The sequence below is a fragment of the Grampus griseus genome (genome assembly GCF_964374135.1).
Source record: "Grampus griseus genome assembly, chromosome: 11".
Taxonomy (NCBI): Eukaryota; Metazoa; Chordata; class Mammalia; order Artiodactyla; family Delphinidae; genus Grampus; species Grampus griseus.
Window position 1 is genome coordinate 71,168,952 of NC_139005.1, and position 26,519 is coordinate 71,195,470.

Below are 26,519 nucleotides of genomic sequence, written 5' to 3' on the forward strand. Positions count from 1 at the left end.
AGGCTGCAGGATTGTAGTTCTTCTTGCTTCTGCTGTCTGCCCTATGTAAATACTCTTAAACATTATAAGTACTCTAAAAATCAAATCTATCTTATTCCCAAATATAATTTCAAAGTATTAAAACCATACTTTTAATTTACTTATTTTTCCTCTATTAATTTTAAAGTTTCTTTTTGTGAGAACATTTAACCAAACAGTAGTTTGTCACCCCAACCTGAGAAGTTTCTGACCTCATACACAAGACTTGATTTTCACTACCCGATGGTGGATATCCTGACTTGTTTTGTTTTTCTGAATTACAATTACACTCACACAGTTTAAAGAGAAAATAGTTCTTTATGCTGTGTTTAAACACATCACGTGTTCTGTCAGTTATATCCTCTTGGGACTGTCATTCAGGAATGTGCTGACCTATCTCATTTTTGCCTGGGTAGTAGACCTGCTTGCATGGCTATAGTTCTGTGTAGCATCCCTTATCTCCTGATTTCCCTATCTTTATGTTTCTTAGTATACTTCCTCATGTTATTGGGGTATCTCTTCTATTAGTTTCCTGAGAAGAAAAACATTAGAGGTACATTTTTGAGACCTTGAATGTTTTAAAGTATTTTTATTCTACTTTCTACTTGGCAAATTTGGGTTTATTAATATAGAATTTTAAGGTGGAAATTATTATCCATCAGAAATTTGAAGCATTATTCCCTTTTTGTTTTCTGAATTTCACCCCCCCACCCCCCCACCCCCGCCAGCTTCTAACGTTGTTGGTAAAAAAAAAAAGTGATTTATTTGGATTCGTAACCTTTGGTATGGAACCTGCATTATTTCTTTCTGGAAGCTTTTAGTACCCTCTCTTTGTTTCCAGTGTTGTAAAATTTTATAAGATTCTGTTTTCAATTGGTAGAAGATAGCTGGAGGGTCTAAAACTATACTAAGAAGGGTATCGAGGGTTACTCTTCATTGCAGTGCACGGGCTTCTCATTGTGGTGGCTTCTCTTGTGGATCATGGACTCTAGGCATGCCGGCTTCAGTATTTGCAGCACAAGGGCTCAGTAGTTGTGGCACATAGGCTTAGTTGCTCCGTGGCATGTGGGATCTTCCCAGAACAGGGATCAAACCCATGTCCCCTGCATTGACAGGCAGATTCTTAGCCACTGCCCCACCTGGGAGGTCCATCTGTTCCTAGCCCTACTTCCTGAGATCCTTGGCATCAGTTTTTGAGATGATGCCGGCAGGAGTGCAGAAAACTTTTTAGCTTTTCCCCCTTCAGGTAAGGATTCACTTTCTTGATCTCTATTGAGTCACTTATTAAACATTTTACCTTTCCAGCTTCCAAAACGTGCTGTGGTTTCCTCTCCAATTGTCTTTATCCTTGTGAATTTATAGCCTTCCTTTTTTAAAAGAATATTGACTGTCATTTTACTGTGGTTGAGAAGTTGAGCCAGATCTCTCCAATCTTTAAACACACACCATCAACTTTTTTTTTGATAATGTGTACAAGACCATACCATTTAGAGATGCTAAATTTCTTCTGGATTCAAGATAAACTCTTAGGTAATTTTTCTGTTAATTGAAAACCAGACTTCTTCAAAAGGAACAGCTAATTTCCTTTCTGATTTGTTGGTTTCAGTTTAACATTTCTTTTAAAAGTCTAATGTATTCTGAAATTTTTCTGTCTCATTCTAAAGAAACTTCAATACCTTCCCATAGGTGTTTATGTATATATATATATATATATACTTATACAGCTCGTATCTTGTTTAAGGTCTCTACCTTATTCTTCTCTGATCTGACAAGAATTCCTGCAGATATATCTCTGGTTCCAGATCTTCTGGCTCTGTGAGTGATATATTAATTTCCTATTGCTCCTATAACAAATTAACACAAATGTAGTAGCTTAAAATAGCAAATTTATTATTTTACAGTTCTGGAAGTCAGAAGTCCAAAATGGATCTCACTAGACTAAAATTGAGATGTCAGTAGGGCTGTGGTCCTTTTAGAAGCTCTAATGAAGAATGTATTTCTTTGTCTTTTCCAGCTTCTAGAGGCTGCTGTCAATCCTTAGCTTGTGGCCCACAGGCAGCCATCATATCACTCTGACCTCTGCTTTTTCAAGTCTCCTGCTTCCCTCATTCATTTGTGAGGTCTCTTATCATTGAATTGGCCCACCCAAGAAAATCTAGGATAATTTCCTTATCTCAAAATCCTCAATTTAATCACACCTATAAAGTTTCTTTTGCTCTGTAAGGTAACATATTCACAGGTTCAGATGATTTACATATTTGGGGGACCATTATTCTTCCCTCCACAAGTGATAACACTAAAGTGATACTAATGACACTACTCAAGCTAGAAAAGTATCTCATCAGCTTGTTTTTTTAGAGTACACCTTCAAACCTTATTTTTATAGTAGGGTTGATTCACCAGTATCCTCCAGTTCATATAGTTCTTTTTACTCTATAAACATTCCCTCACTGAATCTTTTCTAAAGCAATGACTTAGTTATGAATTGTCATGTATGAAGACCTGTCTCTAGATTAAAAGCTTTTGTTGCAATGGGAAGAAGAAAAACCATAGTTTATATCTGTTTCATAAACTACTCCTATGCCCCAGGGGCCAAGCAGATAAGATAAGTCCATCAAATAACTCAATCCAGTAAAAGATAAAGGAACAGTAGTTAAACTGGCTAGTATACAGTTAGCATAAAGGCATGCAAGACAAATATTTTTAAAAGGCTTTTGATCAAGCTGAACAGGGCTTCAGGCTACAAGTTTGGACTCCTGATTTAGGTAATAGTTGATCTTTATAGTCATAAGGTACTTAAACAGCTTTATTTACATTTCAGAAAACCCATGATCAGTGTCTTTTTAAGTATGTATTTGTTTTCCCACAAGGATTCATTTAGATACTGCTGGAGCACATCATGCCAGGTTTTTTTTTAGATATCTTATATATATTTGTTTCCCAGGTGACCTGACCTGTGACAGTTGATAAGGAGTTCACTATCTAGTTAGCTAAAGAGATAGGTTTAAAGATTGAGTGATGTGATAAAAGGCTGTATTAGAGGTATGAAAACACATATGAAAGAGCAATTAATTCTGTCTTAGGTTAGGAATATGGAGAGGTGGTCAGCTAATACTCCTTAAGTGGGTGGAATTTGAACTGAGCTTTAAAGAATTAATTCTCTGTGAGAATTAGCATTCTATCTTTATTTTGCTTATTCTTCTATTAAAACTATACTTATTAGAGAAAAAAATGTTGCTTATTTCATTTTATCTTCATGATTTTCCCTTCCAGATTTTGTCCACAAGTGCTTGTGGAAAAGATGGCTGATATTAACCTAAAAGAAGTAACCTTAATAATAGGCGTAGTTGCTGCTTGCTATTGGAACAGCCTCTTTTGTGGTTTTGTTTTTGATGATGTGTCAGCAATACTGGATAATAAAGACCTGCATCCATCTACACCTTTAAAAACTTTATTTCAGAATGATTTCTGGGGAACCCCTATGTCTGAAGTAAGTATATATTACTTATATGTATCTCAGATTTTAAATTATTCCGGTAGTTTAGTACTCCTAATTTTTTATCAACATTGCATTGCCATCATCATAGTAATTATGGATTTTTTTCCTCAAAAATTTTGTACGAGACATGTTTGTAATAAATTAGATAGGAAGTTGAAAATGTGATCATATTTTTTATAGTACTTGATTCTTTCCTTGGTTGTGTACCTTGGCTTAATCTCTTTAAAAATAATATATGTGTGTAAAAACCAAATGTGTTAGAACAGTAGGCGTAACACAAATCTAACTGAATTTATTTCTCTTTTTTCTCTCTTATGAGTCAGGCAGAAGAGATGACTGCTTGTGGTATTTAACCATTTAAAAATATATGTAACTTCAATATAAATAGATTAGACTTTAAGGGTAAAAATGCTAAGTATACATATTGCCTACTTTTCTGCAGAAAAAATGATTTATTAAAAATTTTAATTTGTGCCATATCTCCTACCTAATATTTAATTTGATTTTATATTGAGAACCCAAAAGTTTAGTTCATGTTTATGGAGATATTTTTACTTTGCCAGTAACTTTATTTTGAAGGTCACTGGATTAAATCTTTGTTAGCTTGGGATCATATAGATAGATTCTAATTTTAGTTCTATCATGTAAAAGCTGTGTGAAATAGGTGGGAACACAGCTTTTAGATGACTGAGGCATTTTCCTGATCTATAAAAGAATAATACCTTGAGGATTAATTAATCTGTCTGTAGTACATAGCACATAGTTGTTATGTGCTAACAACTTAACATAACATATAAACATAACATAACATATAACACTTTTTGTCATCTGTCATTCTTGGCCCCTTTCTGCATTCTCCAAATCTGGAAGCTTCTCAAGGAGGGGTATGGAATCTTTCATTCCTCTCGTCACAAACAAATATTTTTTCTTATTAAATAAGCAGATTATTTATTTTCCTGCAACCTTTCCTATTCTCACCGAATTCTAGCCTTTAGAAGAAATAAGTCTTTTGATAACAATGGGAAAATATGGTACTATTATAACATATATTCTAGATAATTTATTCCCCTCTACCCATACCCTTTATCCCCAGAGACTCTTAGAAATATGTCCATTCCCCCAATTTATGCTAATATCTATTTTGATTTTAATCATGTCATTAGATTTTGACCTGAAAGGTTTGAAACCAAAAGGTTTCTACAACATTTTTCTGCTTTCTGTTACAAGTCATTTCAGTTCAATACATTGCCTTTAAAAACAATTTTGTATGCTTGGGGTGAAATTCGAAGGATGTACAGGAATTAGCCAAGCAGGAAAATGCATTCTAGGTAGATAGCACTCATGTTGTGTATAGTGAATACAGACAGAGTTATTACAATGCTTTTAATTTCAAAATGGGAACTGTTTGTTTCTTGTGCTTCCTAATGTTCCCTATTGGGGATGAGCAGGCTTAAGTCTATAGCTATATACCAGAGTTACAGCAAAATATGGTAAGAGGTAGGAGAGCAAAGAAGGTGAGTGTGGATGCCTTTATAAAAAATTACAAGAATAGGGCTTCCCTGGTGGCGCAGTGGTTGAGAATCTGCCTGCTAATGCAGGGGACACAGCTTCGAGCCCTGGTTTGGGAGGATCCCACATGCTGCAGAGCAACTAGGCCTGTGAGCCACAACTACTGAGCCTGCGCGTCTGGAGCCTGTGCTCTGCAACAAGAGAGGCTGCAATAGTGATAGGCCCGCACACCGTGATGAAGAGTGGCCCCTGCTTGCCACAACTAGAGAAAGCCCTCGCACAGAAACGAAGACCCAACACAGCAAAAATTAATTAATTAATTAATAAACTCCTACCCCCAACATCTTAAAGAAAAATTACAAAAAATAAATAGGATAATATTTTATATCTTTTTAACTTGTGTGTTTTATTCTTAAATCTGGTTTGATTTTGTCTTAGAGTAAAAATATTTCTTGTTAAATATAACTTTTAGTTTATAAAGAAATTCAGTACCTCACATAGAATTTGATTTATTGCCAATAGAGACTGCAATAACAAAGGTATCTATTCTCTAAGAAAGTTTTTGCTCTTGTATTACTCTCTGTGTAGTATGTTTGGTTTAATATATTCAGGTTTATACATTATGGAGGTGTCGTTTCAAAAGACAACTAGACAGTACCTTTTTGAGTCATCATTGTTTAAACTGCACTGGGTAAGCATTCTGTTCTTATGTTTTCTTTTGAAGATCTAGCCAGCAGTTACATGAATGCTTGTATTGGTAATAGTTTGGGTAGCTGGTTTTGGAGAGAAATCCTATGCTACAACTTGATTAATATCACTATTGTCCTACTTTTTTAAATTTGTGTATTGAAGAGGAATTAGTAGTTAGGTCTTCTTTTACTGTTAATTCTTTGACTACTATATATCAGAGATGAAATTGCCTTGTTTTTGTACAAAGGAAATAGGAAAACACAAAAAAAACCCACATAGAGCTATCTTTTATGTTTGTATTATTCTTGGGGCATTTCATTATTTTACTGTTATTTCTCAGCCAAATGTAGTAAAAGCAGTGATTAGTTCATGTACCCAGAAGGACCGAGATACTTTAATAATCAATGATTGATGATTCTTTTTTCCTTTTAGGAGAGAAGCCACAAGTCTTACCGTCCCTTAACAGTATTGACGTTTCGCTTAAATTATTTGTTTAGTGAACTGAAACCTATGTCATATCATCTCCTAAATATGATTTTTCATGCTGTGGTTAGTGTGATATTTCTTAAAGTCTGCAAACTCTTTCTGGATAACCGGAGTAGTGTGATTGCTTCTTTACTTTTTGCAGTGCACCCAATACACACAGAAGCAGTAAGTAAAACTATAAATTGATGTTTTTTGCATTATTCCTATATGTGTCTATAATGGTATATATTTTTAAGGAAAAAAAAAAATTAACCATGACTTTAATCCAAGTATTTGAAGACTCCTATTGGTACAGTGTCTTAACTTATTAGTGTAGAGTCTAACTTCCCTACTATGTAAAATTTTTTAAAACAAATTTTGAAACAAACATTTATTCAAGAACATAAGATGTAATCACTCAACTTTAGTGATGTAAAATATAAATGAATACAGTAATTTTCTTTGCTAATTTTTATATGAATAAAGATTTTAAATACTTGTCAACTTGGCATTTTTTTTGTTTCAAAGGACAGAAAATAATAAGAGAAACTTATGTAAGGGATGAAAATTTATCAAAATACATGCAGACATGGACAGATATCGTAACAGATGATGCTCAGTAATTTCTTATTGTCTATTGCCATGTGTTTAAAAATTGTGAGCTGTCTCTACTATTGCCAATATGCTCATCACCAGCACATTCACAAACTATAACTGTATTTTTCTTGGTAATCTTGAGACTCCAGAATCGCCTCTCAGCAGAGCAAAGAGGACTCTATTCAGTTGCTTTGTTACAAGCTTTCAATTTTAAACAAGAGTCTGTATGCTTAAACTCTGCCGGGGTATGTGTGTCTGTGTCTGTCTGTCTGTCTGTCTGTCTGTCTGTCTGTCTGTATGTGTGTGTGTGTGTGTGTGTGTGTGTGTGTGTGTGTGTATGTGTTGGAGGGGAGTTGTGCGTCTCTCCCAGTATCTTGAAACTTTTGGTGTCTAGCTGAACATTTTTCTATACAGCTACAAAAATAATAGGTTGCTTTAAGTTTTATAGTGAGTTCAGAATACTTTAAAGGGATTTGGGGGCTTTATATTTAAATTTTTTGAATTTAAAAGGATGTTTTAAAGTTTATTGTCTTTTTAAATTTTAGTTTGCAGGTTTATTTGTGAGCTATAATGTATTGAGTTTATTATATTTTTGTATTTTAAGAACACTTGTATTTTAAGAAAACATGTAAGAACTACATCTAGATAGTGTACTATAATTGTGTAAGATATTACCATCAGAGGAAGCTGGGTAAAGGGTAAACAGGACTTCTCTATACTATTTTTGCGACTTCCTCTGAGTCTATAATTACTCCAGAATAATAAAAGAACTGTTACAGTCACTGATAAATTTACTTTTATAGAAGACATACAAATTCACCACATGAGGGCACTCAAAGAATGCTTAAAAAACAGAAATGTGCACTTGAAAAGTTATGGCAGTTTAATTTCTAATTCAACTGCTGTTGCAATTATAGTTAAATTTTCAAGATGCTTTTTATTAATATGAACCCCTCTCCTTCCCTTTCTAGGTAACAGGTGTTGTAGGAAGAGCAGAACTTTTGTCATCTATCTTTTTTCTAGCTGCATTTTTGTCATATACCAAATCGAAAGGACCAGATAATTCCATAGGTAAATGTCTAACATTTAACTTTTTACTTTAGCTATAAAACTCGATCAAGTAATTTCTGTTTACTTCAAGTGGTTCTTATAAAACATATGCCATTTTTGGTATTTATCTTTATATAGCATGCTATTGTACTTTAGCATCTATGGACATAAGAAAAGTATGTGACATTGTCAATATTAAAAATTACTGTTTGTAGTTTATATTTTATCATGACTAACAGTTTCTATTTGATCTAATTTTTAAAAATTTCCCTAGAATATAAGAGTTTTAGGATCATTCTTAGTTCCATTTACTGTTACCTGTAAATGATGAAGTACCAATACTCCAGTTGTCTTTATATAGGTAACACATGTGAAGGCTATGAATTGTATTGTTTAGGCAAAGTTAAAAGCCTGTTAGAGTATAACTTTTATTATGTGTTGATCATAGTTCAGCTATTAATGAGTCCCCTCCATGTAGCCCACCCTGGAAAATGCTTTGTATACATTAACCCATTAGCGCTAATGATGTCAGAAAACAAATTCCAGGCAATAAAATGATTTTTTAAGAGTGTGGGCCTAATATGCATGAAAGGGCACATACTGTGAAGCGCATTATGACCTTAACCTGTACTTGGTTAATCTTAAAATTTAATGCTGAGTTTTTTTTCTGTGTTGTTGGAGAATTTTCTCACTATAAACCCAAGGCACTGATGATAAGGAGCTTAATTTTGTATGTATGAAAACAAAGTTTCAAGAGAGAAGCAATTTAGTTAAACAGCTTCTTAGATTTGTAATACGAGTAGGTTTCCCTCTTGATGCTATATGCACAATGCCTTCTTAAAAGAGTTTTGAGTTCAGTATAACATAGTGGTTCAAAGCATGGACTCTGGAGTCTGGTTTCACATTTCAGGTCCACCATTTAGTAGCTCCATTTACTATGTTGGTCAGATTACATAACCTCTCTGTGCTTTAGTTTCTTTATAAAATGTAGATAATAATAGTCCCTACCTGTTGAGAAGGATTAGTTGAGTTAAGCATGTTAAGGGATTTAAAGCAGTACTTGGCTCATAGGAAGTGGTGTCCCTATTTTTCCTGTTGCCTGTAATGCAGTGAGAGGTAGTTCAGTAGCTAATATAGAATTGCAAACTAATACCATCTTTAAATACCATCCTAAGCAAAACATGAATGATAAACTTAGAAAATACTGTGAACTTCAAGACCATGATCAGGCTCCTGCCTATCTCTCTAAACATGTCTCCTGTAGTTTTGCCCTAGTCACTTCACTATAGCCAAGCAGACCTTCTTGCTACTCTTAAACAAGTGAAGCACTGGCCTTTATACTTGTTGTACCCTCTTTCTTGAATTTTCTTCTTTTAGATCTTCACATAGTTGTTTCATTTATATTCTTTACATCATCAGGCCTCAGCTCAACGGTCTCCCTCTTAGAGAAGTTCTTCATTCTAACTAAAATATCCTTTCATTTTATTATATTTTTGATCCTTAATAATTTTACTTGGTCCTTTTTAATGATTTCATATTCTTTATAACTCCAGTATCTTTTCTTTAGAATTACTTATTTTAAATTCTTAGTCTTTTCAGTTAATTCTTAATTAGTCATGTATGTTGTTATATTTGTGCTCGCTCTTTTATAACTGTGGTACCCTTCAGGTATCTACTTATTTTGGCTTGTGAGCTCAGGCCACATGTTCTCTGAAAGTTATCAACCACTGTGAGAAAGTGATAAAGAGAAAGACCAGCGCCACTCTGTCCATCTGGTGACTCATTAAAATCCAGGGTGGAGATCTCCAGGTTCCCCAGGGCCACTGTTGATCACTATTGTTACCATTCTACCAACTACCTGCTCTAGTCTCTTAAAGAGAATCAGCGTTAAGAACAGGCCAGTCTACCACCCCCCTGCATTTAGATGGAAGGTCTGTGGGTGGAAGAGACTGCTGAAGAGTGGTTGGTCATTTTGTACCTTTAAAAAAAATCTTACTCCTTATCCCAGCAGGGCTTCGGAAGTATTCTCATTTAATCCCTGGAACACCCACAACCTACGGTAGCTGCAGATTTCTACAGTAAAGGCGCAAATAATGATTTACCCAGGGCAGTCAGGATTGGCTAGGAAAAACGTTTAAAAAAAATCTTCTCACTCTCTGCTTTAGATGTAGTCCCTCGAAACACCCATGCAAACATACATGATGTTTAAGATAACCTTCAATGCCCAGGAATTTCTCTCTTTTTTTGTTTTTAATATCTTAGAAGCCATATTTTCCTCTCACTTAATCTTTCTAGGCTTGATTTTGGGGAAAGGGGCTAACAGATCAACAGGTCATGCTAGTTTACCACTTGACCAAAACAAAAACCAAATCATGTTGCTTTCTATCCCTTTAACCTACATTTCTCATAAAACTCATTTTTAATCTAAAAATACATAATTTTTTTAACCCATTTATTGTTCTCTTACAATAGGATATAACCTTCATTAGAGTAGGTAACTTTCTCTCACTTTCTTATCTCCATTTCCTAGATGGTTCCTGGTATACAGTGAGTGTTCAGTATATATTTGTTGAGGAAATGATTAGGTGAATGAATATAATATATTTTAAATTCTAATTGAAAACATACTGAAACTTGCTCAGGACCTCTCTCTGTCCTCTTTTCCGCTATGGTATTTTGTACGCCACATTTCATTATTTCACTCCTGAGACCACAGTTTTGTCATCATCTTTGTATTCTCCATTCTATCTAAGGTATTTGTCCTATGCAAAGATTTTCAATTTGTAATTATTTAGTCACTTCAAATTCTGGGTTATTCATATCCCATACCCTTTTCACAAGCATCATTCATCTTAGGCCCTTTGCACTTGATTTTTCATTACTTTAGGTTTCTGCTCAAATGTCATCAGTAGCACCACTCATCTTCCCCCCTCCGTTTTATTTCCCTTCACTTTCTGTTTTTCTCTATAATACTTAGGTCACCATTTGACAAAAAATATTTATTTATTGTTATCTCTCTCCCCTACAAATGCAGTAAATACTTAAAATAACTATTTAAATACATGATTACTGAAGGTGTGTACCTTTACACATGTAAAGTCAGCTTGGAAACATATTTTGAAATTGGAATAGATTTTGATGATTGAAATTGATTCTACACTTATACATGTATTTTTTTTTTCAGTGTCAACTTATTTAGCAGGGGTACTTGTTTTGGACAAAATCACATATGGTAACTTTAGCCACAGAGACCTGATTATAAAAATCAAAGTGTATATGTTCATAAAGTAATTTAGTCACCAAAGAACTGAAGTGACTGGTTTCAGCAAAACGTTTGCCTTTATTAGAACTATTAGTTGCTTACATTGAATCCAGCATCTTGGAAGGCAGCGGTTTGATTTCTCTTCCTTGGAGTGAAAATACAAATTAGTGAGAAGCTCTGAATTTAGTATCAGAAGAACCAAGTTAAAGTCATGGTCTCCTTATTGTGCATGACTCTTTTTAAACCTTCAAAATTCTTTCCTCATCTTAAAAATGAGTACGATTGCACCTGCCCTCATATCCCATAAGGTGATTGAAATGCAATGAAATATGCTAAACTGGTTATATAAACTGTTTAATATACCTATTTTCAAGGCCATTGTTTCCCACTAGTTTTTAATCTGTGCATACCCATTCAGGCATACCATTCTGTATCATCTGTATCATTCATTTGCCAAGCTTATTCCCTCCTCTATTCCTTTATTCATACATACCCCTTTCCCAATTCTTTCATGTCCTGTATATCCTTCAAGGTCCAACTTAGATTCAACTTGTTTTGTAACTAATCATCTACTAATTTCTTTGCTCTGTGAATTTCTTGGTGACTTTAGCAGGATAGTTCAACCCTTGATATAATCTGTTACATTAATATTGATGGTTTAGGCCTAACTAGAATATGAGATACTTTTTTGAGGAAGGAATACTATTATATCAATACTTAGTATTTCCAATAGTGTTCTCATTTTTTTTTTTCAGTTGTTTTTCCTTTCGGTAATGTTACTCTATAGAGTATTTTAAAATTGAAAATGATTTCAAAAACAGATGTTTCTATATGAAGCCCAGTGACAAAAGAAAAATGTATTAGATTCATGAATTCTGTTCGTATTTATACCTGGATTTAAGTCAGTTATTTGAGTTTACTTTGATTAATGTCCTTAATAAAAACTGAGGTCACACAATCAAAGTACCATATATTTCTTAAACTGGAAAAGAATTAGAAATTATATTTGCCAATAAGAAAACTAAAGCTCAGAAAAGTTGCCCAGAATCACAAAGCAAGTTAGTAGTAGATCCAGATTTACTCTCACAATTCATGGTTCTTTAATCAAATTACTACTGAGTAGTAGACATTTACTTAAAATTGATGAAGTAGGTTTTCCACTTAAATGGAACTTGTGAATATTCTGTTACAAATTTTTTAAAGAATAGTATTGATTTAAATGCTTATTGCTAACATGTTTTAGTTTTTATAGTCTTTTTTTAGTAAGAATGGTACTCTAGTTTGCCCAGGATTTTTCACTTTCAAGTTTGTTTTTAATTACTCACAGATATAATAAAGTATATAGGTACCTCTATGATAATTTCAGGTATTTATCTTCTTTTCAAATTGATAGTTCATTAATTACCACACTCAACCCTGTAAGTTTCTCTTCTCCAGATTGGCCACTCTACCTTTGTTTTTAAATGTTAGCATTTGGTTAGATAATTTTCCTGTCCACAAAAATTTTTTAGTTCAAATTATATATCTTGATTTTTTTAATATATAAAGCAAAAATTACAGCATTTCAATGTTTTAAAATATAAAGTATGTCAGTGGAAAATAACAAATGTGAATATAGAATCACAAGTAAAGTTTTTCAGTAATGTCTAATAGTTGTCTAACTTAAAATATCCTTTTATGATATTATAAAATTGTTTTGTGTGTTTTTATATTTTTCTGTTCTTAAATTGCAGTGTGGACTCCTATCGCGTTGACAGTGTTTTTAGTGGCTGTTGCAACACTGTGTAAAGAGCAGGGAATAACAGTTGTGGGAATTTGCTGTGTGTATGAAGTATTTATTGCCCAGGGGGTAAGGAGAAATCTAAATTTCCTTGTTGCTATCTTTTATCCTATTTGAATCAGATTATAATAAACTTATTTTCTAAATGTATTATTATATAAATTGGTCTTTTTACCAATTATAATGACTAAAAATTTGCAAGAAACAAGCATGTTTTGCCTTCATACCCACTGAAAATTTCTTAACATTTTATATTATACCTTCAGTTTTTTAAGGAAGTTTCAATAATGAAACCATTAAGCAACTTGGGAAAGCACACAGTAATACTGTACAGTATAATTAATTATTGGATAAGATTATTGGGCTCAGTTTTATTCATTATCAGCTCCACCATTTGCTCCATGTTGGTTTTATAATTTTGGTCAATTTTTATTTAATCTTGCATTTAGAAAGTATGATAATTGTTGAAAAATTACAGTAAAGTGCTATTTGTTACTTAAACATTTTTTTTCTTTTCTAGTATACTTTGCCATTATTATGTACTACTGCTGGACAGTTTCTTCGCGGAAAGGGTAGTATTCCATTTTCTATGCTGCAGACACTAATAAAACTCATTGTTCTGATGTTCAGTACACTATTACTTGTTGTTATTAGAGTCCAGGTTATTCAATCCCAACTTCCAGTATTCACCAGGTATGATATTCTGGTTCTTTTGTTTTCTTCCATCTTTTTTTTTTTTAACTTTGCATTTTAAGTGATTGTAAATGTTCCAGAAAGTCTTTGATTTACATTGAGGTTTTTTAACAGCTTTATTGAGGTATAATTAATACTTTTTTAAAACCTGCATATATATAAAATGTACAAATTAATAGGTTTTGACATACGTGTACACTCATGAAAACATCACAGTCAAGATAATGACCCCCCAAAATTGGTTAAGTCTTCTATATCCTTAGTGAGTTTTGTCTACTTGTTTTATTAATTATTGAGAGAAGGATGTTGAAATCGCTGACTATAGCTGTAGATTTGTCTATTTTGCCTTGCAGTTTTATCAGTTTTTGCTTCATGTTCTTTAAAGCTCTATTATAAAGTGTATCAGTGTTTAGGATTGTGATGTCCTCTTAATGAATTGATCCCTTTATCATTATTAAATGAGCTTCATCTCCAGTAGTAGTCTTTACTAAGACATTCATTTTGCCTTATATTAATGTAACCACTCCAACTATCTTTTGTTCGTGTTACATGGTTTATCTTTTACTTTTTAAATCTATCTATATCTTTATTATTTAAAGTAAATTTCTTGTAGGCTGCATATAGTTGGGTCTTCCTTTTTTGTTTGGTCAGATAATCTGTCTTTTAAATGGGGGGGTTCAACTGTTGATAGTTTGTTGTAAATCTACCATCTTGCTAATCGTTTTCTCTCTGTCTTGTCTGTTCTGTGTTCCCTTTTTTTCTCTCTCTCTTCTTTTGAATTGAGTATATTGTAATACTCTGTTCTTAGCTCCTTGTTGGCTTATTAGCTGTATATCTTTGCTGTGTATTTTTAGTGATTGCTTTAGGGTTTTTTGTTTATGTCCTTTGCTTATCACAGTTTATCTGAAAGGCATATTATAATTGCAAGTATATATAGTATAAATGTCAGCATATATAGTACAAATATATACAATAAATTTTTATGTAAATATATAAACTTATTATAAATAAGAACTTAGCCTTGGTGCTATTTGCATACATTTTTATTGAGTATACATTGTAAATCTGACAATACATTGTTAACTTTTGCTTTCAACAATTATCTTTGGAAGAGATTTAAATTTTAAATTCTTTTATGTTACCCCATAGAGTTACCATTTCTAGTGTTCTTCATTTCTTTGTTAGATCAAGATTTTCATCTGGCACCATTTTTCCTTGTGACTGAAGGACTTCCTTTGACATTTCTTGACATGTAGGACTGCTGGTGATGAATTCTTTAAGCTTTTGTATATTAAAAAAATCTTTATTTTACTTTCATTTTTGAAAAATATTTCCCGTGAGTGTAGAATTCTACATTGACTGTTTTTCATTCACTAATATAAAAATGTTGCTCTGTATTCTCTGGCTTGTGTTATTTTAAATGGGAAATCTTATCCTTATCTTTATGCTTCTGCATGTAGTATCTTTTTTTTTCTATGCCTGCTTTTAATAGTTTCTCTTTATCATTGTTTCTCTTCTTATATATATTTTTAAATTGAGACATAATTGACATATAGCATTGTATTAATTTTAGGTGTACAATATAATGGTTTTATACACACACACACACACAAATGATTATCATAATAAGTTTAGTTAACATCCGTCATCACACATAATTACAAAAATTTTTTTTCCTTTTGATGAGAACTTCTGAGATCTACTTTCTTAGCAGCTTTCAAATATACAATACAGTCTTGTTAACTACAGTCATCATGCTGTACATTACATCCCCAGGACTTATTTATCTTATAACTGGAAGTTTGGGTGAAGATGGGCAAAAGGTACAAACTTTCAGTTAATGTTTCTTTTATCTTCTTGTTTCTTATGCTTAGGTTAATTGAGCTTTTTAGAATCTGTAGGTCTTACTTTATATAAATTTTGGAAATTACTTCTTGAAATATTTTTTACTTTGCTCTCCACTCTTCTTTTAGGACTCCAGTTACATGTATTTTAGGCTTCTTGAAGTCATACTGATGCTCTGTTTATTCCCCTTCCCTCCAAAGCTATTTTCCCCATTTTCATTTTGGATAGTTTCTTTTGTTGTATCTTCAAGTTTACTAATCTTTTTTCTGCATAGTCTAATCTGCCCTTAATTTTTTCTAGTTATTTTTCATCTCAGACATTGTTTTCATCTCTGTTTGAGTTCTTTTGGGGCCTTTTTTGTGTATTCCATGTTTCTGCATGTTCCAGTACTTTAATGTCTTTATCTACTAATTGTATCATTTGTTGGTCAATTTAGATTGTATAGTTTTTCTCCTCATGGATTGTATTTTTCTACTTATTCACATGCCTGGTAGTTTTTTAATAGGTGCCATATGTGAACTTTACCTTAATGTATTCCTGTATTGTAGACCATTGTTCTGGGATGCATGTAAGTTATTTGAAAAATGTTTCATCTTCAAGTCTTGCTTTTAAGCTTTGTTTTGGGAGACCACAGCAGCATTTAGGATAGGGCTAATTTTGCTTCCTTGCTGACACAAGACCCTTCTGACCACTCTACCAATAGACTATGAATTATGAGGATTTCCACTCTGGCTGCTGAGGAACTATTCCCAGTTGTATTTGATATTTGTGAATGTTTATCTAATCCTTTCAGAAGGTATTTTCCTAACTGTATTAGTTTTCTTAGATATGATTTAACAAATTACCAGAAACAGAGTGGCTTAAAGCAGCAGGAATTTATTCTCTCACAGTGCTGGAGGCCAGAGTCCAAAATCAAGGTGTCAGGCATAGTTGGTTCCTTCTGAAGGCCCTGGGAAAGAATCTGTTCTGTGCCTCTTTCCTAGCTTCTGGTATTGACATTCCTTGGCATGTTGCTGCATCACTGTAATCTGCTCCATCTTTACCTGGCCTTCTTCCATGTTTGTTTCTCTGTATTTTCTCTTCTTTGTATAAGGACCTCAGTCATTGAATAGTGGGCCCATCCTCATCCAGTATGACCTCACCTTAACTGTAATTACATTGGCAAAGACCCTACTTCCAAATAAAGTCACATTCTGAGGTTTTTGATAGACATGAACTTTGGGGAGACATGAATCAACCCACTACACTGTCCCCTAGGTATTTCCCCACATATGTGTGCTGATCAGTTCTCATTAGTACTGGAAACTGGAGAGAGATCCTCTACAGATCTGAGTTCTTTCTCAGCAGCTTTCTTCTCTCTGATATTCTGCCCACGAATTCTAACCCCCTGGACTTCTAGGGCTCCCAGCTCTATCTTCTCAACTCAGGAATCCAAGTGGATTCCACTCAGGTTCTCTCTTGCTGCACAGACTAAAAACTCTATTGAGGTACTAATCTCTCCAGGTAGGGCTCCCCTCATTTGTTTTTTTTTCCTATCAGGTATTGTCCTTCTTTGCCTGATACTCAGTATATTAAAAGAAGTTTTAGGGCTTCCCTGGTGGCGCAGTGGTTGAGAGTCCGCCTGCCGATGCAGGGGACGCGGGTTCGTGCCCCAGTCCGGGAAGATCCCACATGCCACGGAGCGGCTGGGCCCATGAGCCATGGCCGCTGAGCCTGCGCATCCGGAGCCTGTGCTCCGCAACAGGAGAAGCCGCAACAGTGAGAGGCCTGCGTACCACAAAAAAAAAAGAAGTTTTATATATATTGTCTATTTTTTAGTTGTTTAAGGCTAGAAGCAAAAGTTTTACTGAATTTTAACAGTCTTCATATCGTTTTTTTCCCTGCTCTAAGATTAGCATTATTCCATTTCACCTTACTTATCTAAAGTTTAAGAGGAAACTTAGACTAGTTCCCTATTCAGTTTTAAGTGACAGACATTACATGCAAGAACTTTTTTTTTAAACAAAAGCCCAAAATATTGTTCATGTTGCTATCCATGATAGTTCATTTCTGGCCCTGGTTAGAATAAATTTTATTCAGATAATTTCTTTTATGCCCAACACATTCTTTGTGATTTTCACATAATTATCCTTTTTTTCTCTTTCTCTCTTTCCTTTTTCTTTTTTAAATTGAGATATAGTTGATTTACAATGTGTTAGTTTTTGGTGTATAGCAAAGTAATTCAGTTTTACATAAATATATATATATATTCTTTTTTAGATTTTTTTCCATTATAGGTTATTACAAGGTATTGAATATAGTTCCCTATGCTATACAGTGGGACCTTGTTTATCTGTTTTATCAGTATATGTAGTAGTGTGTATCTGTTAAACCCAGGCTCCTAATTTATCCCTTTCCCACCTTTTCCCCTTTGGTAACCATAAATTTGTTTCCTATGCCTGTGAGTCTGTTTCTGTTTCATAAATAAGTTCATTTGTATCATTATTTTAGATTCCACATATAAGTGATACCATGTGATACTTGTCTTTCTCTGCCTTACTTCACTAAGTATGATAATCTCGAGGTCTATCCATGTTGCTGCAAATGGCATTATTTCATTGTTTTTTATGTCTGTGTAGTATTCCATTGTGTAATAATTATCCTTCTTAACAGCATTTTTTTTCTTTAAAAAATAATTACTTTTTAACTTCCAGAATTTCTGAGTCTAGCCATGCTAAACTAAACAGCTCATTTAAGCATGATAGTATGGGAAATAAATTGAATTGTAGATAGATATTTTATATTTCCTTTTTCACTAGTTTCAGTGTTTTTGTTCTGTTTATCATTCCTTTCAGAGAATTTGAATCAACTGTTTTCTATCTCTAGTTTTACAATATGAAAATGTGGTTTATAGGTGTGAATGTATTTGTTTTGTATATGTGTGTGTGGATGACTGTATGGGGTATGTTATAAATATATATTTTCCAAATGTAAGCATTTAAAAATGTGTGTGTGTGTATGTATTTGTGTGTGTTATATAAATTTTATTCTGTTACCCTTTGAGGTTGATTGTAATATGATTTGACTAGCTTTGACATGTACTCTTTGACTGCAGTTCAATTATTAAATCACCTATCCTAGATAAACTGTTAATTTTTTAAATTAACTCTGAAAGTGGATTACAGGGGAAAAGCTTTGTATTCAGTTCTGTTGATTATTTTGAGAATTCAAGTCCTGAGTTTCAAGACTTAGTATTTTTCATATATGTATATATTCAAATATGAAAGTTTAGAAAATATTATTCGTTCAAAAACTGTGTACTTTTTCTCAACCATTTGATATTTTTAAGAAGACCAAGTCAAATAAGTAGTAGAGGTTGATTTTTCATTGGCTTATTCATTTTAAAATGAGAAATAGGGTTTTTAAAGGACTATATGTTAATATAGCCAATACAATTTAGAACATAGCCTAAAGAAATAAAAATCTGAAATGATTCATTTAAATGTACTTTTAAAAAAATGATTTGACTTAATATGCAGAAAATAGACTAAATTAATGAAATGTACATTTAATGTATCATGGCCTATATAAACTAGGATATAAGCTTATATTAAGTAGAACACAAATAAAATGTTACATAGGTACAGTTACTCCTCTGTACTGGGAATTTGGTTTTTAGCTTTCTAGAAGTCTAAGCAAAGAGGAAAAGCCCATAGGTAATATAGTATTTTCTGTTCGTGACAAAAGAAAAACATAGTAATTCTTTCTAGGAAGCATAAGTTTTATTAGCACTTAGTGGTGAAAGAAACGTCTCATGTAGGAAAACATTGGTTAGTGTTCTCAGAAGCATTCATAAACACATGCAACAATGAATCTTATAAAACTTTTCTTATGACTTTTAATCAGAAGGTCATAATTTAATGAAAGTGCTTCTGCAGAATGTCATAATATTATAGAATGCATGTCTGAATCATAATAATAAACTAAAAATAGATCACCTGCTTGCCCTTCAAACAGTTCTTCATAAATATCATTGCTCTCAACTAGGCATTTCATAAAGGTTAGACAGTTTGAACTTTGGCAAGAGTCTGAAATATCCATAAAAATATTTGTCTTCGGTTTAACAAGATTACATGTAGAATATTGCTTTTATTATTATTGTTCAGTACTTTATTTATATCTGTTATATATTAACTTTGTGTTTAAAAAATGTTTTAGTTTAAATAACTTTCTTTTTCATTCTTTACACAGGTTTGATAACCCAGCTGCTGTAAGCCCAACTCCTACAAGGCAGCTAACTTTTAACTACCTCCTTCCTGTGAATGCTTGGCTTTTGTTAAATCCTTCAGAGCTCTGCTGCGATTGGACCATGGGAACAATACCACTTATAGAGTCATTTCTAGATATTCGAAATCTTGCCACATTTATTTTTTTTTGCTTTTTGGGGGCTTTGGGAGTATTCAGTCTCAGATACCCTGGTAATTCCTCCAAGACTGTTTTAATGGTAAGAAAGTTTCTTAAATTTTTAGGTGATATTATATTCAGTTTATTAATTAAGAGTGCCTTTAATTCATCAAAAGCATCTTTAAAGAACTACTGTCTTTCTTTGTTCATGTCATCCTAATTTATGAACTTATTTTAGGTTATCCTAGAATTATATATCAGAATTTGACTAATGCTGCACATTCAGCATATGAAACAAAGAGTGATTATGAATTTCCATAATTTGATGGGAACTCTGAAATCATGAAGCATTCTTTTTAGCATCATTTTTTTTAATATATTTCTTACCTTTACCCAACTAGATTATACACTCTTTAAAGAAATGAGTCATATTATATACTTCTTTGTTTTCTTGGCACAGAGAAGAGTGTCAGGTAAGATAAGCAACTAGAAATACATAGCTCTTTATTTTTCATTAGCAAGACTTTCATTACTCCCTGAGGTTTTTCTTACTGTGTTCAGAGAACTCTGATTAAAGTCTTTTCTTGTTTTTCTGAGATCTGTTTCTTTGTAATTTTCTTAACTCTGCCCTCACATCTTACTCATAATAATTCTGTTGCTTCTTACTTTAAATTATGGAAGAAGATAATAATCTTTAACTTTTCTTGAGCATTTACTATATGCCAAAAAGTGGTTTTAATACTTTGCAAATATATTATTTCTGGCTGCAGCCACTAGATTCACTTATTCATTCAATAAAAATTTTTGATTTTCAGCCTATGTACCAGGTAGCATTTTAGGCACTGAGTATATGATAATAAAAGGAAATACAGGGTCCCCATTTCTAGAGAACTTGCATTCTAGAGAGATTTGAAAGAATATAGGGTTTGAAAAAAGAATATTTACTATTCTTTTTGGACCTGTTGAGTTTGAGGTACCTATAAAACAATATGATAGAGATTTCGAATAGCACTTTGTGTCTGGAGTTCAGTGGCGAAGACTGAGCTACACGTAAAAATTTGATTGATTACCATAGAGAAACTTGATAATTGCCGTAGAGATAGTAATTGAAACCAGGATGTGGAGAAGAAGGCCTATGGAGAGGTTATAGAGCAGCCTTTCTCAACTGGGATTTTGTCATATTTCTTAGAGATGGTAACTAGCTGGCACCGTTCTAGGTGTACAGAAGTTAATTCATACACATAATGCATGCCTTAGAGTATTTGGTCTTAATTTTCCCTCAATAAATAGTTGAAGGGGCTTTATAGAATGAAAGAGAAGAAGCCTATATCTAAGTCTTGAAAAGCTTCCACATTACATACCATATAAAGGAAAATGAACCTAAATGGGAGGTACACGAAATGTACAGAAAGGAAAGTGTTTCAAGAAAGAATGGTTAACACTAACAGCTGCTGTCAAGTAGAGAAGTGAGATCAGTTGAATTTGACCTCTTTTACGTATATTATTTACTTAAATGAAATTTATTTCTGTGGAGTGATTTGATTAGGAAGTGAGGAAGTGAAGATTGCTAGTGTAGGTAACCTGTAGGGGTGATTTAACTTTGAATATTTCAAAGGATGAGACAAGCTTGAATTTCCTAACTTAGGAAAGACAGCCAGTCAGGCAAGGGCTTCAAGTATAATGAACTGCTGATCTTCTGTAGGGCTTGGGGGAAGCACAGAGATCTGGAATTGATGGACCTTCAGAGTCTGGAGTGGGTTGATGGTGGGGGAAGACTATTGCTTGGTTGGCATGTAGAATCACTTTCATTGGAGCACTCAGTTGGCTGTCTCTTTTTGACACAAAGAGATATCACTAATGGGTTGGCTTACAAAAACATTCATTGAGTTGAAATGTTTATATCACTAATGGGTTGGCTTACAAAAACATATTCATTGAGTTGAAATGTTGATTAAATGAGGTTACAACCAATTACTTGTTGCCATGGCTCAAAAAATTTTTTCCTAAGAGTGTGGGAACTTGTTTTATACTTAAGGGGCATAATGAATTGGGTAAGATAACTTAAAGATGTGTTGTCAGAAGAGAAGATTTTTAAGGTTGGAGAGGCAAGAGCATTTTTAACATAGGTAGAAAGTTCATAAGAAAGTGATTAAGTAAATGAAAGAAGAGATGATTGATAGTGAGATTAGAGGTATAGAGCTCAGGTTTGGCCTGAGATAGATGGAGACACCACTTATGGTTACAGGAAGGATGGAAATGAACATGAATGTGGATGTTGGTAGGTTTAGTAGCGGAGAATGGAAGGAAATCTTGTTTTATTGTTTTAGTTTTCTCTGAAAATTTGCAAGTGTGGTCACCTGCTGAAAGTGACATGGGTCAAAATTTTGAGAAAGGTAGTCAAGATTCAAAATAGTCAAAGAGAGTGGGAGTGAGCCTACCAAAGAAACCTAGGAATCCTCAGCAGTCTTAAGGATCAATTTGAAGTTGATCACGAGTTTATGATGATATTAATCTATTTTGCTTTGGGACTTTCTAGTAGTGCTTTTGCTGCTCACATAAATAAAGACGAAGCATATATGTGGTAGAATACATCCAAAGCCGGGGTTCTAACTAAAAGAAAGGCAAAAAAGGAGGGGTGGGTAAATACACAGAGTTTTGGCAAATAAAATAATGATTTGTGTAGTTCAAGCTCAATGAAAAATAGGATATTGCCAATGAAATAAACATACTTACATTAATTAATTACATTAATTATGTTTTATATGTATAAAAAAGGAACACTTGTGACCTTAGGTATAACTGCTTTAAGTATAGTCCTAAGCATACTTTTTTTAAACTTTTTTTAATTTGAAATATAGTTGATTTACAGTATTGTGTTAATTTCATAGAAAACAAACTTATGGCTTCCAAAGGGAAAGGGGAGGGAAGGGTGGGATAAATTCGGAGTATAGGATTAACAGATACAAACTACTATACATAAAATAGATAAACAACAGGAAACTATATTCAATATATTGTAATAACCTATAATAGAAAATAATCTGAAAATATGTATAAAACTAAACATGCTGTTTTTTAATGGTGATAATTTTCTGAAGATCTCTGAACAAGATACATAGATCAAAGGAGTATCTCAGGTACCAGATACCACGTTAAGCACTTATTAAATAAGATGTCATATGTATCTCAACAATATTAGTAAGTAGTTATTAATCCCTGATTTATTTATAATGAAATGAAGTCACGAGGTGATATGAATAGTTTTCCTTATGTTATATAACAAGAAGTGAAACAGATTTGCCTCCAAACTCTTGGCTTATTCCACTACCATCCTTCCTTTTTTTTTTTTTTAATTTATTTACTTATTTGTTTTTATTTTTGGCTGTGTTGGGTCTTCTTTGCTTTGCGCGGGCTTTCTCTTGTTGGCGGCGAGCAGGGGCTACTCTTTGTTGTGGTGCCCGGGCTTCTCATTGTCATGGCATCTCGTTGCAGAGCATGGGCTCTAGGTGCGCAGGCTTCAGTAGTTGTGGCATGTGGGCTCAGTAGTTTGCGGGCTTTGCGGGCTCTAGAGCACAGGCTCAGTAGTTGTGGTGCACGGGCTTAGTTGCTCCGCGGCATGAGGGATCTTCCCGGACCAGGGCTCGAACCCATGTCCCCTGCATTGGCAGGCAGATTCATAACCACTGCGCCCCTAGGGAAGCCCCCTCGTTCCTTTTAAGGAGAGTTTACATCACTGGAAGAAGGATATTATGTTCGTTACAGTAAACTTGGTTGGCATACGTTAATAGAGAGCATACTAGAACTTCTGAGTAAGTTAATCATTGAGACATTTCTTATTCAAAAAACAGATTTTTTTGAGAGATGGTTTTTCTTTTTTGTGTAGCTTACGCATCAGTCTGTGATGCATCTTTGGTTGAATTTAAAACTTTTAATTTTTTCCGGTGAAATTGCCTTAGGGCATCCATGAATTAATAGGGAATATATTTTTTTTTAAAGGATCATGTATTTAGAAACAAATCTCTGTTTCACAGCTAGCTGGTTGTTTTTAAATCAAGCATTTCTGGGAAGTGGAAAGTGAATTATGCACTCTTAATGTTTTACCTTTTTGATTAAAAAGAAAACACTAAAATTTCAGACATATAAGTTGATATGATACTGAGCAATTTGATGGTAGTGCTTTTCTTCAGATTCCGTCTTTTGTATTATTATAAGTTATTAATTTGTGATTCATGGAGAAAGTATTCTTTTCACTGTATTTACATTTCTACATCGATTTTTACTAATAAAGTATAAAATAGGCATTCCTTCCTCTCAAACTGTTAGAGGACTCTCAAACTTCTGAAGTTTATTCCATTAGGTACTATAAAACAAATCAGGGTAATGAAATATGGAAGCAGATGTCCATAGAAACAGATGTCCTAATGACAACCAACTTTTTTCTTTCCATAAGTTATTTGTGTGCTAGTTATTTGTGTCTTATCTTTTGTAATGGCTTTGTAATTGGAAACCATATGCCATCCCATTTTCAAAATGGCAAAAAGTCTAAGCATTTTGTGATGTTTATTTCTAACACAGTGTACAGCGTTAGAATTTTAGAAATTCTTATAGAATAAAAGATTGTTGATTTAAAGGGACCAGGTTTATTTTTATACATATACTAAGTCTCCGTTAATTGTATGTGACCCATCAGAATACTATGCAAAGTAACGCTGAAGTAATGTATAGAAGTATTCTACTGTCTTGTCTGAAATGTACCTTATCAATTTCCAGTATTACAGATAGTAGTAAAATAATAAAAACTGATATGTTTGGCTATTTTATCAACCTACAATTTGTAGTTTTATTAAAACCTAATATATTTTACTCTCAATTTATTTTTACCACAAGCACATAAGTTAGATATATAAAAATTACTGTTTTTTATTTTAGATATATTTTCAAAAAATATTTTTTATTTATTGATAATTGAATGAGCCTTAGGTATAAGTTCTAGCATTCAAGAAGTCTTCATTCCACCTTGCTGACATACCTCCTCATGTTTGTTGTTACCATCCTTAAGCATCCTTCTTTATGTTTAAATCAGTATCCATTATAGTATTATTAAAAATGGTCCACCAGTACATTATCCAAATTCAGTGATATAATATTTGGATTTGACTGTTTATGTGCATATATTTTTTAATTTAATAAAATGTCTTTTTTTTCTTTGTAGGCACTTTGTTTAATGGCATTACCGTTTATTCCTGCATCAAACCTTTTTTTCCCAGTTGGATTTGTTGTTGCTGAGAGAGTATTATATGTTCCTAGCATGGGGTTCTGTATTTTGGTAGCCCATGGATGGCAGAAAATATCAAACAAAAGGTGAATTAAAATGTTAGTGCATTTAATGCTTATTAACTATAGAATTCAGTATGATACATTTAAGTATTTAAAATGTTTATTTAGTTTTTATGTCATATTTTATACCTTCTTGTTTTTCACATTGACAGTCTCCTCATTGTCTGTAATTCAGGTTAGGAAAGCTACATGACCCCTACCTCATCCTGTGGTCTTCCTCATATTTATATAATTTTATTTTACAGCCTGAGACATAACAAACTTTCAGTCAGACCCAAATGCAAAATAGAATATTATTGAGACTAAAGTTTCAGGTGATCATTGCTACTTCCATATGCAGTGAACTCAGATAACAGTCTTCTTCCTTAAGTGAGTTATATCAGGTTAATATATGTAAAATGCATATAGAAGGCAATCTGTAATTTCTTGCTTCATCGTAACCACCATGTCCTAATTACCTTAAACCAATAGTTAAGGAACAGAATAGTCACTATCTCCTTTTTCTTATTTTCCAGTCACCCTTCAACCCACAGAATTCTGACTTCTCTCTACGTCACTTTACTAACATGTAACAAATTTCCTCTCATAGCTAAATCCAGTCAATGCTTTTATTTAAATTTTATTTCCCTGGCATGTATAAAAAGTCTCAGTCCTGATTCTCTTCCACATTTGTTCATTTCTGCTCAGTTTTCAGATTCTCCCTGCTGCACCTGCTCTTTAAATATTTTTTATTTCTCAGAGTTTTACTAATAGCCATTTTCCTCACATTGCATGTTCTCCCTGGATGATCTCATCCATGATTACAATTTTCAATGCCATCTACCAAACCTTTTCTCTTAGCTTCTATCCATATATCCAGTTATACTCACTACCAATTTTGGAGTGCCTATCACGTACCAACTCCAGGATACACTCTTTAGATTTTTCTCATTTAATCTTGACACTCCTTAATTCCATTTTGCACATTTGAAAATTGAAGCTCATACAAGTTACCTGAATTACACAAGACCATGCAGCTAGTCAACAGCAGAGTCTTGATTCAGATTTACACCTGACTACTTCCAATGTCCATGTTCCTTCTGATCCACACACTATTATCCTGGTTAAGTGGATCTATCAAAATGAAAGAAATTGAACTCTGTTACTGAGACAAAAAGCACAGACTCAGAGAACATTAATACTATTAATACTAAATAAGATCATAGGGATTATTGAATTATAACCATCATTTTAATTTTTTTAAATTTTTTTGAATTTTATTTTATTTTTTTATACAGCAGGTTCTTATTAGTTATCCACTTTATAGATATTAGTGTATATATGTCATCGCCAATCTCCCAATTCATCACACCACATCCCCCATCCCCACTCCCCACTGTTTACCCCCTGTT

The 26,519-nt window shown here is 33.3% G+C and overlaps 1 protein-coding gene across 1 annotated transcript in view; it reads left to right on the forward strand.

Moving 5' to 3' along the window:
- Positions 1-1,763: 1,763 nt before the first annotated feature.
- Positions 1,764-26,519, forward strand: part of TMTC3 (transmembrane O-mannosyltransferase targeting cadherins 3) — a 52,532-nt gene continuing 27,776 nt past the window's right edge. Inside the window, exons 1-8 of the mRNA XM_082666572.1 lie at positions 1,764-1,833; positions 3,292-3,508; positions 6,149-6,367; positions 7,750-7,849; positions 12,824-12,939; positions 13,391-13,563; positions 19,639-19,891; positions 25,004-25,152. Coding sequence (XP_082522698.1) covers positions 3,320-3,508; positions 6,149-6,367; positions 7,750-7,849; positions 12,824-12,939; positions 13,391-13,563; positions 19,639-19,891; positions 25,004-25,152 — 1,199 coding nt within the window. The 5' untranslated portion in view covers positions 1,764-1,833; positions 3,292-3,319. The remainder of the gene's footprint in view (positions 1,834-3,291; positions 3,509-6,148; positions 6,368-7,749; positions 7,850-12,823; positions 12,940-13,390; positions 13,564-19,638; positions 19,892-25,003; positions 25,153-26,519) is intronic.